We start from the raw sequence: 14,713 nt of genomic DNA on the forward strand, positions 1-14,713 counted from the left end.
ACATTGGTACAGCACATGTGAGTGAAATTCTTGTGTGCAAGCTTCACAAGCAACAGAGTTGTGCAAAATACAATAATGTAAACAAGCAAAATACAAGAATGGCTACATCTGAAACTAATAAATATATGTACAATATATAATAGTATATGCATTTCTGGATGTGTATACTAAATATTTTTCTACGTGTGTGTGTGTGTGTGTGTGTGTGTGTGTGTGTGTGTGTGTGTGTGTGTGTGTGTGTGTGTGTGTGTACACATATTTTACAAATTAAATAGAGTAAACAATAAATAAAATATATAAAATAAAATATACAGAGTGAGACATGTGCAAAACAGTGGCATTACTGTACAGTATGGAATGCATAATGTTAAAGTTCCAGTAGTGAAGCTGACGTGTCTATGACGTGTTCAGCAGTCTGATGGCCTGATGGAAGAAGCTGTCTCTCAGTCTGCTGGTACGGGACCGGATGCTGCAGAACCTCCTTCCTGATGGAAGCAGTCTGAACAGTTTATGGCTGGGGTGACTGGAGTCCTTGATGATCCTCCCCGCTTTCCTCAGGCACCGCTTCCTGTAGATGTCTTGGAGGGAGGGAAGCTCACCTCCAATTATCCGTTCAGAGCACCGCACTACTCGCTGGAGAGCTTTGCAGTTGTAGGCGGTGCTGTTGCCATACCAGGTGGTGATGCATCCAGTGAGGATGCTCTCAATGGCACAGTGATAGAAGGTCCTGAGGATGCGGGGGCTCATGCCGAATCTTTTCAGTCTCCTGAGAAAGAAGAGGCGCTGCTGGGCCTTCTTCACTGTTTTGTTTGTGTGTACTGACCACGTAAGATCCTCAGCCAGATGTACACCAAGGAACCGGAAGCTGCTCACTCTCTCCACAGCAGCGCCGTTGATGGTGATGGGGGTGTGTACTTCTCTGCACCTCCGGAAGTCCACTATCAACTCCTTTGTCTTTGCGACGTTGAGGGTGAGATGGTTGTCTTGACACCAGTGGGTCAGGGCGCTGACCTCCTCCCTGTAAGCCGTCTCATCACTGTTGGTGATAAGACTGTAGTGTTGTCCGCAAACTTCACAATGATGTTGGAGTTGTTAGTGGCCGTGCAGTCGTAGGTGTAGAGTGAGTACAGGAGAGGGCTCAGTACACACCCCTGTGGAGCACCAGTGTTCAGTGTGACGGGGGATGAGGTGATGCTGCCCAGTCTGACCACTTGGCGTCTGTCAGACAGGAAGCTAAGGATCCAGCTGCAGACGACAGCACTGCAGACGACCCACTGCGGACGACACTACAGTGGTGGATCTCATCACCGTTGGTGATAAGACCCACCACTGTAGTGTCGTCCGCAAACTTCACAATGATGTTGGAGTTGTTAGTGGCTGTGCAGTCGTAGGTGTAGAGTGAGTACAGGAGAGGGCTCAGTACACACCCCTGTGGAGCACCAGTGTTCAGTGTGACGGGGGATGAGGTGATGCTGCCCAGTCTGACCACTTGGCGTCTGTCAGACAGGAACCCCTTGAGTGGGTTGGCAAACTACAATATTTATGAGGTAAGTCCATTAAAATCCTTCACAAGGCACCAAAAATCCAGACATGGTGGTAAGGACTAGTTAGCGGAGGTGAGAGCTAACAGTCAGCCACTGGCTACAGCTAACTCTCTGAGCAGGCAGGTCTCTAATTTTAAGCCTGAACAAAATACAACTTTTAACACACTTCACCTATTGTAGAGTTGTTCAGTAGGGAGGAAACACTACGCACCAGGGTGTAAACATGCACTTTAATGCTGTAAGGTTGGAGGACCTGCAATTTTTGGCACTTCCTGTGTTGGCTTCATTTTTAAGCTCCAGAGGTTGGTGCTTCGTGTTAACATTGAAACAGTAGCTGAGCAAACACTCTCACCTCAAGGTCTGTTCAGCAGCTTGTCTCCAGTTTTCAAAACATGCGACATGAGCGGACCCAGAACTGCTAAGGATATTTTGTCAGCTGTATATTGTTAGTTTTACATCAGTTCACTGCATTCACACCTCATGAATGTAAATGTGGTTAAAGTGACATTTGACAGACTGACCAATAAAATCAATTTTTCTGTCAGCCTTCTAAACCAGTGTTTGCACGCACATGTGCCTCTGCATGTGCAGCAATTTTACTTTACTGTGGCTCAGGTCACTGCAACGAAGCATATCGAGAGTGCGGGGAAAAAAAGATCATTGACCTGGACACGTGCCGTGATCTTGCACATTTCCCACCATCGCATGAATCAATGCTTGATCACAGTGCTAGAATAACAGTGCTTCTCACACACACAGACACACATATGTGAAGTTGCGCTGTGCTGCACCTGGTCATAGTGAAGGTAATAGCTTTATGAATGCAATATGGATGATCGATAACCGATCATTGTCCTTGGGCCTTGCAGACATGCTGCTGTTTTCAGTTTATCCCATCAGTCAGATATTTGCCACTGGGTAGGTGAGAGTGTGTGTTTGTTGGGGAGAGGCGAGCCAATGACAAATGAGGGTAAATAGAGGTAGAGAGAGAGAGGGAGAGAGGGAGGAGTTGGGGTGTAGCACTGTGCCAGCTCATGACCCAGAGAGATAAACAGAAAGTGAGAGTTGGCCAGGCAGGTAGGACAGGGAGGGTGTGGCGTTCCGAGAGAGCTTTCACTCCCAATGCCGCGCTCTAATTGGCTGCCACCGTTCTGACAGACGCGGCCGTCCCTCCCTCCCTCCTTCTTCCTGCCGAAACTCTATCTATGTATGTGTGTGTGCATGAGGGAGCTGGCAGATTGAAGAGAGCCACAGAGGCAGCCTCTAACTCCAACCCAATGAGCTCACAGCCTTCACACACACACGCAAAATCTCTCCTCAGCGCTCTGCTCTCACTCTCTCTTCAACCCTGGGACACAAGAAGAAGAAGGAGGAGAGAGCACAGAGAGAGAGAGGAAGAGGCAGTGAGTTGCAGAGAGGGAGAGTGAGGGTGAGGGAGTAAGAGAGGAGAGAGGGAGAGAGAGGCAGAGGGAGACTGGCGGGGTGTGAGGGAGAACACCATGGCTTCAGATCCGGGGCTGGCTGCGATGCTGCTATGGACTATATCACTACAGGCTGTGGGCACCTCGGGAAGTAACAGCAATGAAGGTAAGAAAGAGAGAGAGAGTCTTTGTGTGTGTGTGTGTTAATTTGAACAGACAGAATTAAATAATGCATATAGTCAGACAGCGGGGATTAACTTCATACATGTGGCGCTCCAGTGTGAAGAACACAGCGACAATGAGTCAATGCATGACACGCACGCACACAAACACATTAACAAATGTAAACACACACTTCAGAGAGGATGTCTCAACCCAGGGGCAAGACATCAAAGTTTGCTTTGCGGAGCAACTCAAGGAAATCCGCCTGATGTCTGCATGTGTACGTATGAACTCGTCTTGACATTGCTCATATTTGGCCGGGTTGCGTGTCAGCTGCAGTAACAGCGCATGTGTCTGCTGAGGGCTTAGGCGGTGACGTGAAAGTGTGTGTGTCTGCGCTCTTTTTTTATCTGAACCGAAAATTTTCATGAATCCTCACTTGTGTGAGCGTCTTGAAAAAGTGTGTGTGTGTGTGTCCTATACTCTTGTTCCACACACTTTGTTCCCTAAAGCCCAGCCTGGGTTTGTTTTCTTCCATCCTCTTGTCCTTCATCTTTCCACCATGAGACGGAAAACTGTTGTTATCACTTGTTCAACTAATGCTGCGCGCACACGCCACAGAGTCCCCCAACACCTTCCTTTATATTAGTTTGTGAGTGTGACACGGTCCTTGACATAGGTCTGATCTCAGGAGGCTGAGTGACAGCAGCGGCTCAACTGTTAGGGCCTCTTCTTCACCCCTCGTGACAACACTGAGCTTTATCTGCTGCAGGAAGACAAGAAAAAAGCAGCAAAAAAAGATGACTGTGTGTGTGAGAGTGTGTGGGGCGGGATTGCCTCAGTGGTGGAGAAGTATCCAGTATGAAGTCAAGTAGGGTGAGGTGAGACACGTTCAGTCCTGCGATATCTGCATGTCACATTTTATTTACCTCTCCATCCTTCGGCGGTCCCGTCCTGATTGGTGCTGATTGGACCACAGTGTTCGCTCATATCCACTTCCATGTAAAGCACTCCCATTCTTCCTGTGCCTTTGCTCTTGACATTCAGCAGACGGTGACTGGAGCCCATTGCTCAGACATATATGCTAACTGAATTTAAGAACTTGTCCGTCTCACTCCAAATCTAAATGTAAACGCAAAACAAACAAACAAACAAAAAAACCCAAACAACGCTCCCCCCAAATTGGTAGAAATTCACAAAAGTTTCACTGTCCATCATTTTAGGTCCAAAAGTGTCTCAATCCACCTTAATAAAAAACTGTTGAGAATACTGGCGCAGTGCAAACCCATTTAAATCAACATGGTTTCATATTCTAATATTCCAATTCGCTGAGGTAAGAGTTAATATTAGTTTTCTTAGAAGATTTGGCTTAATTTGACAGGAAATGTGGGAAAAATAAAAAATGATACAAGTGCATCCCTTTGGTATTTTTTGCCTAACAATGAAGACGATCATGTTTGGAAATCCCCCCTAAAAATGCTTTAAAGTAAATGTTATTCCTCTTATTCCCACTGCTTCTAACAAATACAATTTAAAGGTCCCATTCAGATGGTGCAGAAGCTTAGAAAACACGGAAACAGATGTTATGATAGACAGTAAGTGTTTTTATTCTGGTTCTCCCTTTAGTACACTTAGTGTCTTTGTTCTGTCACAGCAAAGTTTGAAAAGCTCAGAATAAAGCTGCTTCTACTGAGCGATTCAAGATCTCAGTCAGAGGACAAATGATTCCTGCTCACAACAAGAAGTTCTCACTCTATTTAAAGAGGACCTCTGAGTGGTGATAATATCTGTCTATCTATCTATCTATCTATCTATCTATCTATCTATCTATCTATCTATCTATCTATCTATCTATCTATCTATCTATCTATCTATCTATCTATCTATCTATCTATCTATCTATCTATCTATCTATCTATCTATCTATCTATCTATACAAATATATATAAAACCATACCTCGAAATCCTATGGTCTTATCATCATTTATCGAAATAAAGACATGCAATTAAGCTCAAGTCAGAAGTTGATGCAAAAAAGATAACAATTTTTTTATTTCGGTAGTTTTGTCTGTATCCCGCTGAATTAAAAAAAAGAATTAAAACGATGAAACGTTAATTCTCTCCTTTGCTTTTCTGCAGTTTGACCTGAGGGCAATTCTAGATATTACATGTACATGGAAAAGATAGCTAAAAATGCAGATAAAGCGCTAAGAATTACATTGTTGAAAGAGCGGGCACTGCAACCGTGCAGAGCTCTGACTGACTTGAGTACGTATATCAGAGCACGAGCCAGGGCCAGCCATTTTGTTTTTGTTCATCGTATTCATCGTGTGCAGATCCATACAAATGGCCAGAGGTGTGTATGTGAGGCTGCCTGCGCTTTCACACACAGTGAGACTTTGAATTGTATATATTCAGCTCATCAAACCTTAAGTGTCCTTCAAACATCGTCATTTAGTTACTTGGAGCAACTCTGTTTGTGTGTGTGCGTGGATCTGTGTTTAGGAGGGGTCAGACCTCGAGGAACAAAGAGACAAAGGGAAAGCAAATGATATTTTGACATCTCATGTGTCTGGATGTTCTTCAGCTGGAGATGTGCAATATTGAATCTTGCACCGAATCTATTGTGTGCCCGACAGCTACAGTAATTATTATAGAATCCGATCACTGCTGTTTTCTAGGCAGAAAAAAAGAGGAGCTGTAGGCAAACCTGCCACGATGTACGGCTTGTATGCTTAGCAACGTATTTCATTTACAGAGATGGAATTTAGAATATCACGAGTCACATAAAGCAAGGAAGTAAAGTGTGAAAAGGCTGTGCAGCTTGTACAACTTTGTGCCTATGAAAACAACATGGTATTATGGCACAGTGATAATAGTTTTGGTACACAGGCAACACTAAAGTGAATTGGTTAAAAAGTAATTAACATAAAAACAAATCTTCAATAGTAAACAACTTTGGAGACGTGATTTTCTTTTGACACAATTTAGATGCAGTCTTGCAGGTGAGCGCTGTTTTTGATTTTCCTTTTAATCTTGAATATAACCTATAAAAAAGAAAATTAAAGAAAAAATTTAAGCAAATTATTCAAATTATTGTAATGAAGCAATCATTAAAAATAGCACTATATCTTTATCTCTAATGTTGCGTGCTTTATCTTTAATGCTTGAGATTTTAATATTTCTTTGTAATATACAGAAGCCAAAGTTAAAAAAAAACACTTTAAGTAGCACAATTATTTTTAAATTACATTAAATACAGAGAATCTATATGATTTTGAAATGTTCCAGTGAATTATTAAACCCACCAGCTCCTCTCATGATGAAATGTTGTCAAACATAAAGTCGTTTGTATTCTATTCCATTCTTTTTTTTTCCATAAAGTGATTTTTTAATTTCCAGATTCTGATTGTGTTTCGGAATAACACTTCTTCATGCTTATCATGTTCATCACTTTTTTTCTGTTGACCAAGACAAACAAGCTGGAGTCAGGTATGTGATGGTCACTGGTCTGTAGGAACGAGCAACCAGAAAAAACGAGGAAAAATATCCGTCTTTAATATTCAAATTGAATTCATTTGCAATTGTGTGGTTACACTAAGTTTTTCAGTTCATGTTCAGTGTGTGTTTATTTTTATATAATTTTTTTGCAAGTCTCTTGAAGCTGTGAGCTGTAAACATCAACACCAGCAGCAGACGCTCCTCTAACTTTGAGCTGTTTGCTGCAGTAATAAAGCTTTCTAAGAATCCATTCACAGAGGAAACACTGACCTATTTTTGACAGGTTTTTGAGGGATGAAAATGACCACATTAAAGTTACTGGCACAAAATACTTATCATCTGTATTTGTATCTGCCTGCAGAAAAGTCATTATAGGCCAAACAGACACACTCGCACAGGAAGCAACACATTTTGCTGCATCTCCCACATATTATTGCAACTTTTGCCTGTACGGGGGTGGTGGTTTTCCCTGCGCAGTTTATCCTGTCTGTGAGTACTGTCCCTGACTCAACTCCGGCACACTGTTTCACACTGTCGCATTCCCATCGAGGACACAGAGCGTTCCTTCAGGTAGTTGTCAGTACTGAGGAACATGAAAAGACCCATGCAGAGAGCAGGACTCACTGCTAATGAGCAAACTGTAGGTAGATGATTATTACAACATACCTCTGCTGCAGGAAGACCAGCTAGGGAAACGAGAGCCAGAGGCAGAAAACAATGAGTCGCAGCCAGGATTATTTTTGCTTTACTTTTGAAAAATTTGAGCACATAATTTAAAAAAGGAAATGAAGAAGGAGAAGTTGAAAGCAGCTGAAGTGTTGGGAGTTGCCGTTTTTGCTTCTCTTTGTGCGATTGAAGGCAAAAACAAATTTTTGCTTGTGTGAAAAGAAAAGCTTTTGAATTTGATCACTGCTAGAGTCAGCTCTGCTGTTTATATTGATCTCTCCTCACTCAATGAAGAATATAGCGCTTTTTCATTTTTTGTCAACATCACACGGAAATAAAACGTAGCACGACTTGACAGAATTAATAGCTTAGAGAGGAAACCTTTCTATAACACATTACAGAGTTAAGAAAAAGCATTGTTGCTATTAGATTTAAGCACTGAAGCTACTTCAGCTCCCAACATCTACCAGGTTGCTGGAGAGCAGTTTAAAGGCAGGGTTAGGGTTAAGTTCTCGTCTGTGCCTTTATTTTCACATAGCCAAGTGGATGTTTCCTATCAGAGGCCCAAATATGTTCAAGGGACCCAATTTAAGGTAGCAGCATACAGTTTCTGAAACTATGCTTCTTAGCATGTGGCTAAAATGTACCGCTACCCGCAAGTGGGTTCTGATCTTTTGGATTTAGAGGGAGGAAAAAAAGAAACCAATAAAACATTGTTGCTTTAGAAAAAGTGCTAGGAATTGAGCTTTGTTCATATCAATTTATTTATGTGTTTATTTACTTTTTATTATTTGGGATACCCAAAAAATAAATCTCATATTCGAACAACTTTAAGGTCAAAATAAATTCCGGAGACTTGATTTAAATTACCTCTAGTTTTGTATTCCAGTGTTTGCCCCTTCCTGATTTCCAAGTTGTTTATTTAATTTAATTTTATTTAATTGTATTATTATTTCATAATTTTTATTTATTTATAATTTGTTTTTATTTATTTATTTATTTTATTTTACTATTTTCTTTTTTCTTTTTTTTATTTTATTTGTATTTATTTTTTATTATATTTATCTCACTTGAATATTTCAGGTCATCAAACAAATTTTGATATTAAGATAAAATAATACTTAATAAAATATAAAATGCAGTTTTAAATTATGATTAATTAATTAAGATTGGGGGGACTACCCGCACCTATTCGGGACTATGTGAAAAAGTAATTCTACAGTATTGAGATCAGTTTCACTTCACACACCCAGGCCTGTTACTTCCAGAAGTGTTAAATCAAAAAATCACTTAAATAGCGCCTGCAAAGTAAAATTAAAGCTAAAAGAACTCAAAATTCAACACACCTTGATATAAGGTAACAGACGAGTAACAATGTCACTGAGTCTAGAAAGTCTAGACTTTAAAAGGTTACAAAGATATGTCGAAGGCTTTGTGATTCCACTGAATCACTCTGAGAGTTATCCACAAACTCTTTTGGAAATTTTGGAACAGAGGTGAATCTTCACAGGACCCAAAATGATCAAAATTAGACCAAGAGTGCACTGACGACTCATCCAGGAGGTCACAAAGGAACCCTGAACAACACCCAAAGAACTGCAGCCACCACTTGCCTCAGTTTAGATTAGTGTTCATTATTCAATAATAAGAAAGCAAAAATAACACAAATTTGCTAGAAAAAACAAAAAACCACTGTGATGACCAAGACTTTTGGGAAAACATTCTGTGGACAGACGAGATGAATTTTCTGCAAGGTTTGAGTGCCCCTACATCTCACGTAAAACTAATTCATCCATTCATCTTGTTCTACTTATTTTGGGTCGACTCGCAGAGGGAGGAGTCTAAGGCGAGAAGCTCAGACCTCCCTCCTTCAGTTTATCTGGGGGGCACAGAGGCATTCACAGGCCTGCCAAGAGATGTAATCTCTCCAGCATGTCCTGGGTCTGCATTTCATTAAAACAACATCATACCAAAAGTCAAACATGGTGATAGTGTGATGATCTGAGGCTGTTTTGCTTTTGTTCTACTTTCCACCAGAAAATCCTAAAGGAGCACGTCCTGCCTTCAGTTTGTACCCTGAAGCTCAAAGGCACTTGGGTTATAGAGCAGGACAATGATCACAAACGAACCAACGAGTCCACCTCTGAATGGGTTAAAGAACAAATCTAAGGCTTAGAGTGTCCCAGGGAAAGTCAACGTTTTAAGAAGACTTTCCACAAGGTTTAGAAATGCGTTTATGGTCATTTCTGACCATTATTCAAAATCACACTTGTGAGGTCAGACGCTGATATTGGACAAGAAGACCTGTCTCGCAGTCTCCACTCTAATTCATGCCAAAGGTGTTCTGTCAGGGTGAGGTCAGGACTCTTTGTTGGCCAGTCAACTTCTTCAACAGCAAACTTACTCATCCATGTCTTTATGGACCTTGTTTAGTAACAAGTGACCCGTTACTGTAATCTGATTACTTTTTTCAAGTAATGTAAGGGATTACTATTGCAAAAAAGTTACTTTCCCATAAACACGCTGCATTACTACGTTACTAAACCGTGATTTTGTTTGTGAGAGTGTCTCATGACAATGACGTACGAGCGTGCGTGGCAGCAACGTGTGCAGATCAACAATGGATCATATGGAGTTCAGCTAGAGTACAACCATGCAGCGTTTAAAGCTTGGAAGTACTGACATTACTTTAAATTTTATTCGGTAAAAAGTGACAAAAACATTAGCGTCTGCTGTACATTCTGTGTGGAAAGAAAACTTGGTTGTTCAGCGAAAAATTTAACTTCAAATCTGAGCTGGCGCCAAGCACGATCCCACGGGAATGGGAAATTCACAGAGAACCCCCCGGATCCTCCCACTGACATAACCGCTGTGGCACCGGGCAAACCTCCACCCGCCCCACTCCTGCTAAACAGGTGACAACAGATTTAAGAGCGACTGCTGAATCTTTGATTTTATTTATTTTTTGCTGTGTTTTACTTGCATCTCTTTGAAAGAGTGAGTGTAAACACGCTTATCCTTCTCAGGGTCGCGGACTGCTGGTAACCTATTCCCACATTTATTTCCCTTTACTGTCAGCACAGTTTGTCTAAATAGTGCCCTTTTGTGCTACCTCACAGTCCCCTCTAGTGGTGGTCCTTGTGCCAACCACACAGTCCATTTTTCAATTAATCAATTAATTCCCAGGATATGGTGCAAGTCTATTCAAAACCTCATACATAAAACAGGTAAACTTGAACACAACATGACAGACGGATTGATTGATGAGGCAGACAGAATTTCAGACAATATTTTATCTTGCAAGCCTTTTTATTGATATTTCCTTCCAGCCCTTTGCCACACAAAGCGGCCAAACTATATCCTGAAGTCTCATGCATAAAAAATACAAGCCCGGCCTCACCAATCAATCAGTCTGTCATGTTGTGTTTCTTTCTCACCAACATTCTTCTTTTGTTTGTTTTGCTCTATCACTTAAAGCTGTCTGGTCCCGATCAATAATGGAGTGGGGAGCATTAAGAGATATATAACACAGCTTTGTTTTAGTTAGTCACGATTTTACCTTGAAAACGAGGAATAAAACAGTCTTTGAAGTCAGAGTTTTATTAATTATGCTTTAACAGCAAATGACTGCACTTTACTTTAATGTATTGCATTTGAAGTGAGCATAAAATGTTCTTCTCCTTTTCTTCTGAGTTTGAGCTCAGTACAGTTTACAGTGTCATCCTGAGCAGGGGAGTGCTGTCAGAGTGCATTTAAAAACAGAGAGGGCACGAACTGCTCCATTCCTTTGTCTGTTGGTGTGCCTTCTAACAGGTTGCTGTTGGCTGACCCAGCAGCCCCCCCCCCCCCCCCCCCCTCCAACACACATATCAGTTCTCCCCCAGGCACCAGTCTTTATTGAGACATCAGACTTGTTAGCCAGCTGTCGGCAGAAATACAGGAGCTAGCTTTCAGATCAATACAACTGGCTCTTGTAGCCCTCCTGGAGCTGAAGCCGACTAGGCCTCACAAAACAGGGGGCTCTCTAGAGCCCTTTCCACCCATTAAAAGGAGCTGAAGCTGGGCTGAGCAGAGTTCAGCAGCCTCTGTGCCGGCTCTGCTGCTCTTTCTGATTGGAGGCGTGTTGCTGGGTAATTCACATTTCTGTGCTTTCTACCATGTGTGCTCGAAGATCCCTCACTGGGATGGCTGAAGATAAAGTGAAAGAGTGAGAGACAGTTGTAGGTGATGCTTGACAGCTCTGTAATGGGCTGCTGTTGTGGCTGTGTTAGCACATCCCTCCTGGAGAGAGACCTCTATGATGTTCCCTTCATGGGGACTGATGAATGACGAAGATCTGGCTCTGGAGCATCAGCTTTGTCTCCTCTGTTATAGACTGGAAGAGGCGTACAGGTTGTGTTAGAGACAAAAGAGAGACTGTGTGATAGAGGAATAAGGGGGGAAGGGACAATGTGAAAGGAGAGAAAGGAGGAGGGATGGAAAGAGTCACAGTGAGAGAACAAAGTGAGACGAAGAGGGGAAAAGAGAGGGAGGCTTGCTGTCTAAAATGTGTCTCTTCAAGTTCCACCGGTGAGTGTCTTTATCAACACCAGTGGAGAGTGTCTAGCTGATAATTTGCCGCTCTCAATTCCCTTCAATCCATTAAAGGATTTAAATGTTCATTAAGTTTAATAGAAGCCCAGTGAAGGTCTAATATGCTCTGATAAACGCTGGCAAACCTGCCAACCTGTTCAAATTGCTGCTGCAACAAAGAGCCATCCAACTAATAAGGTCAAACTCAAAGTTTGTGCTAGGCTCACTTTGTGAAGAGAATTTTCTGAGTCACAGCAGCTCAAACGGCAACAAGCTGAGAGAGAGTAAATCCATGTCCTCTAAAGTAGAAAGTAAAAATAGATTATTTTCAGTGCTGTTCCGAATGACCCATGAAATACACACACTTTTCAATTTTTATGGTAAATGGACAGATTCTTATATAGCGCTTTTCTACTCTCCCGGAGTACTCAAAGCACTCTATACAACACGCCACATTCACACCCATTCTCTGAACTTAGTGTTTTCTAAGTACATTTACACACATTCATGCTCCAATAGATGCATCAGAGAACAACTTGGGGTTAGTATCTTGCCCAGGGATTGAAGGAGCCACGGATCGAACCACCAACCTTCCGATCAGTAAGTGACCTGCTCTACCTCCTGAGCTACAGCCACCCTGAAATTTTTAGATCTGATGCCACTTCAGATGGGAAGACATTGTCTGTCACTGCACTCTGAATGTGACGCTTAGAGGAGTACCATTGTCACTGCTTTGCTGCCTTTGTTAAGAAGGAGAGTCAAGAAGAGGAAATTACCACTACAGCCCTCAACACACTGTCACATTGGTCTGAACCATCAATCACAAAGTGATATTTTACTTCTACCAAGGCGGTTTGTCTTATCTGCTCATTAGCAGTACTATTAAAATGCTAAACTAATGTCAAAACTAATTAGGAATCAGCCTAAGATTTTAAAATAGAGAGGCACTCTTTTGATGATTGTTAAAAGACATATTTTTACTAATTTAAAGAAAAACAGTGCAAAACTAAAAAAGTTTTACTCACAACAGTTTTGCTGTTAGAGCTTTATTTGGTTCACTATAACCATTAGCTTAAAGATGCTAACGTTTGGAGACTGATATCGGTGTGCTCATTTATTATTCTGTTTGCTTGACTGCTGCTCCAAATCAAGGTAAAACACTTTTAAAGCATGACTTTAGTCAAACTGAAATGCAGATTATTCTTTGGGAACTTTGGATTTTCTGCTTTTGCCTGTGTGCTCCTGTTCCTCCTGCTGTCTAAAGTGATGCATGCTCGATTAATATTAAATGCTTACCTAGTTGAATAACCAGTTAAGGCAATACTAAGGTGGAAGTACATCTAAATGTCTTCCTGCTCTTCATCCCATTCAAACGGTACTGTTAATTCACCAACAGATGAATACTTTAAAGCAACATTAAAGAGAGGTTAAAGACAAAAACATAAATGACAGTCCCCCAGTATGACCTGTACTAGTTTCTGTTGCCACTATTTCATCAAAGTGACACTGTTTCACCATGATAAGGGTATCACAAATACCTTCATCTGGCAATGATTATATGAAAGAAAAGCCCACACGACTCGTAAATGTGTATTTGCAATACGAGGCACGGAGCTCATTGAGCAGTCGCTGTTGTGTGAGTGATTAAATGAAAGAGTCGGTGACCCAAAACCTACTGACTATTTGCCCTGGTCACTGGCCAGCCACCTAAGTGGAAACAGTTTGCTCAGCCACTGCTGCTGTGTCAAAGTAATTTCCTTTGTTGCACCTTCCTGAGACAACTGGCTTTGGATGAGAGTCAAAAGAGCCCATTTAGACAATCCTCAAACTTTGTTTCCACAGATTGTATAAAGTGTGTAAAGAAGCCTGGAGCTTCACCACACAATCTTGGTGCTTTTTGGCCAGATATAATGAATATTCAACAGAAGTGAATGAGAACCGTACGCACAATAAAACTAGTGACTTATCAGTTGGCACGGTAAAGCACACCCTGCTTTACCTACCGTCCTGTTTGACTCTCACGGGAACCATAATGTACAAAATAACTATCATTGCAGCATGAGAATATGAACTGGAACTGGAGACTGAGACCATAATTTCATCAGCAATCTCTGCACTGGGGTCTCTGATCAATGGATGGGTGGTTGTTTAGCTTCATCTTCAAATTCACACTTACAGTTGTGGTCAGAGGTTCACATTCAGTCATCATGGGCATGAATATCATGGTAATTTTAGAATGATTGTACAGCTTACACTACTGGTCAAAAGTTTTCCAGTTATTTATTGCAATTAAAATCATTCATGTCCAATGAATTGCTTGAAATGGTACAAAGGTAAGTGGTGAACTGCCAGAGGTGAAACAAAGGATGCAGCAATGGAGGTTGATCAAGTCTTGAAAACTAGTGCTACTAATTCCTACAAGTGTTCCAGCTTTTCCGGATTACTTCCAACCCCCTCTGTCTGCATAAAAGCATTGTTGGAACACACTGTGGTACCATACTCTTGTAAGCATTAGTTGAACTGTATTGTACCACAGAAAGTAGTGTGTTGCTACAAAAATGGTGAGAAAAAGGCAATTAACAATGGAAGAGACACGGACCATCATAACACTTAAAAATGTAGGTCTTTCCTACAGAGAAATTGCAAAGAAAGTCAAGGTGTCAGTGAGCACTCAGAAACTGGGGCAAACTGATAGGTGGCTCACAGGACAACAGCTTCAAGCACAGCTTAATAGTGGTCGTACAGGGAGTGCAGAATTATTAGGCAAATGAGTATTTTGTCCACATCATCGTCTTCATGCATGTTGTCTTACTCCAAGCTGTATAGACTTGAAAGCCTACTACCAAT

General features: G+C 41.5%; 1 protein-coding gene across 4 annotated transcripts in view; it reads left to right on the forward strand.

Moving 5' to 3' along the window:
• The first annotated feature begins 2,967 nt into the window (after positions 1-2,967).
• Positions 2,968-14,713, forward strand: part of epha8 (eph receptor A8) — a 134,845-nt gene continuing 123,099 nt past the window's right edge. For all 4 annotated transcript variants that reach the window (XM_026169027.1, XM_026169028.1, XM_026169029.1 and 1 more), the window contains exon 1: positions 2,968-3,131. In XM_026169027.1, the coding sequence (XP_026024812.1) occupies positions 3,044-3,131 (88 nt within the window). In that variant the 5' untranslated portion in view covers positions 2,968-3,043. The remainder of the gene's footprint in view (positions 3,132-14,713) is intronic.

This window comes from Astatotilapia calliptera, chromosome 5 (genome assembly GCF_900246225.1).
Source record: "Astatotilapia calliptera chromosome 5, fAstCal1.2, whole genome shotgun sequence".
In the NCBI taxonomy this organism is placed as follows: domain Eukaryota; kingdom Metazoa; phylum Chordata; class Actinopteri; order Cichliformes; family Cichlidae; genus Astatotilapia; species Astatotilapia calliptera.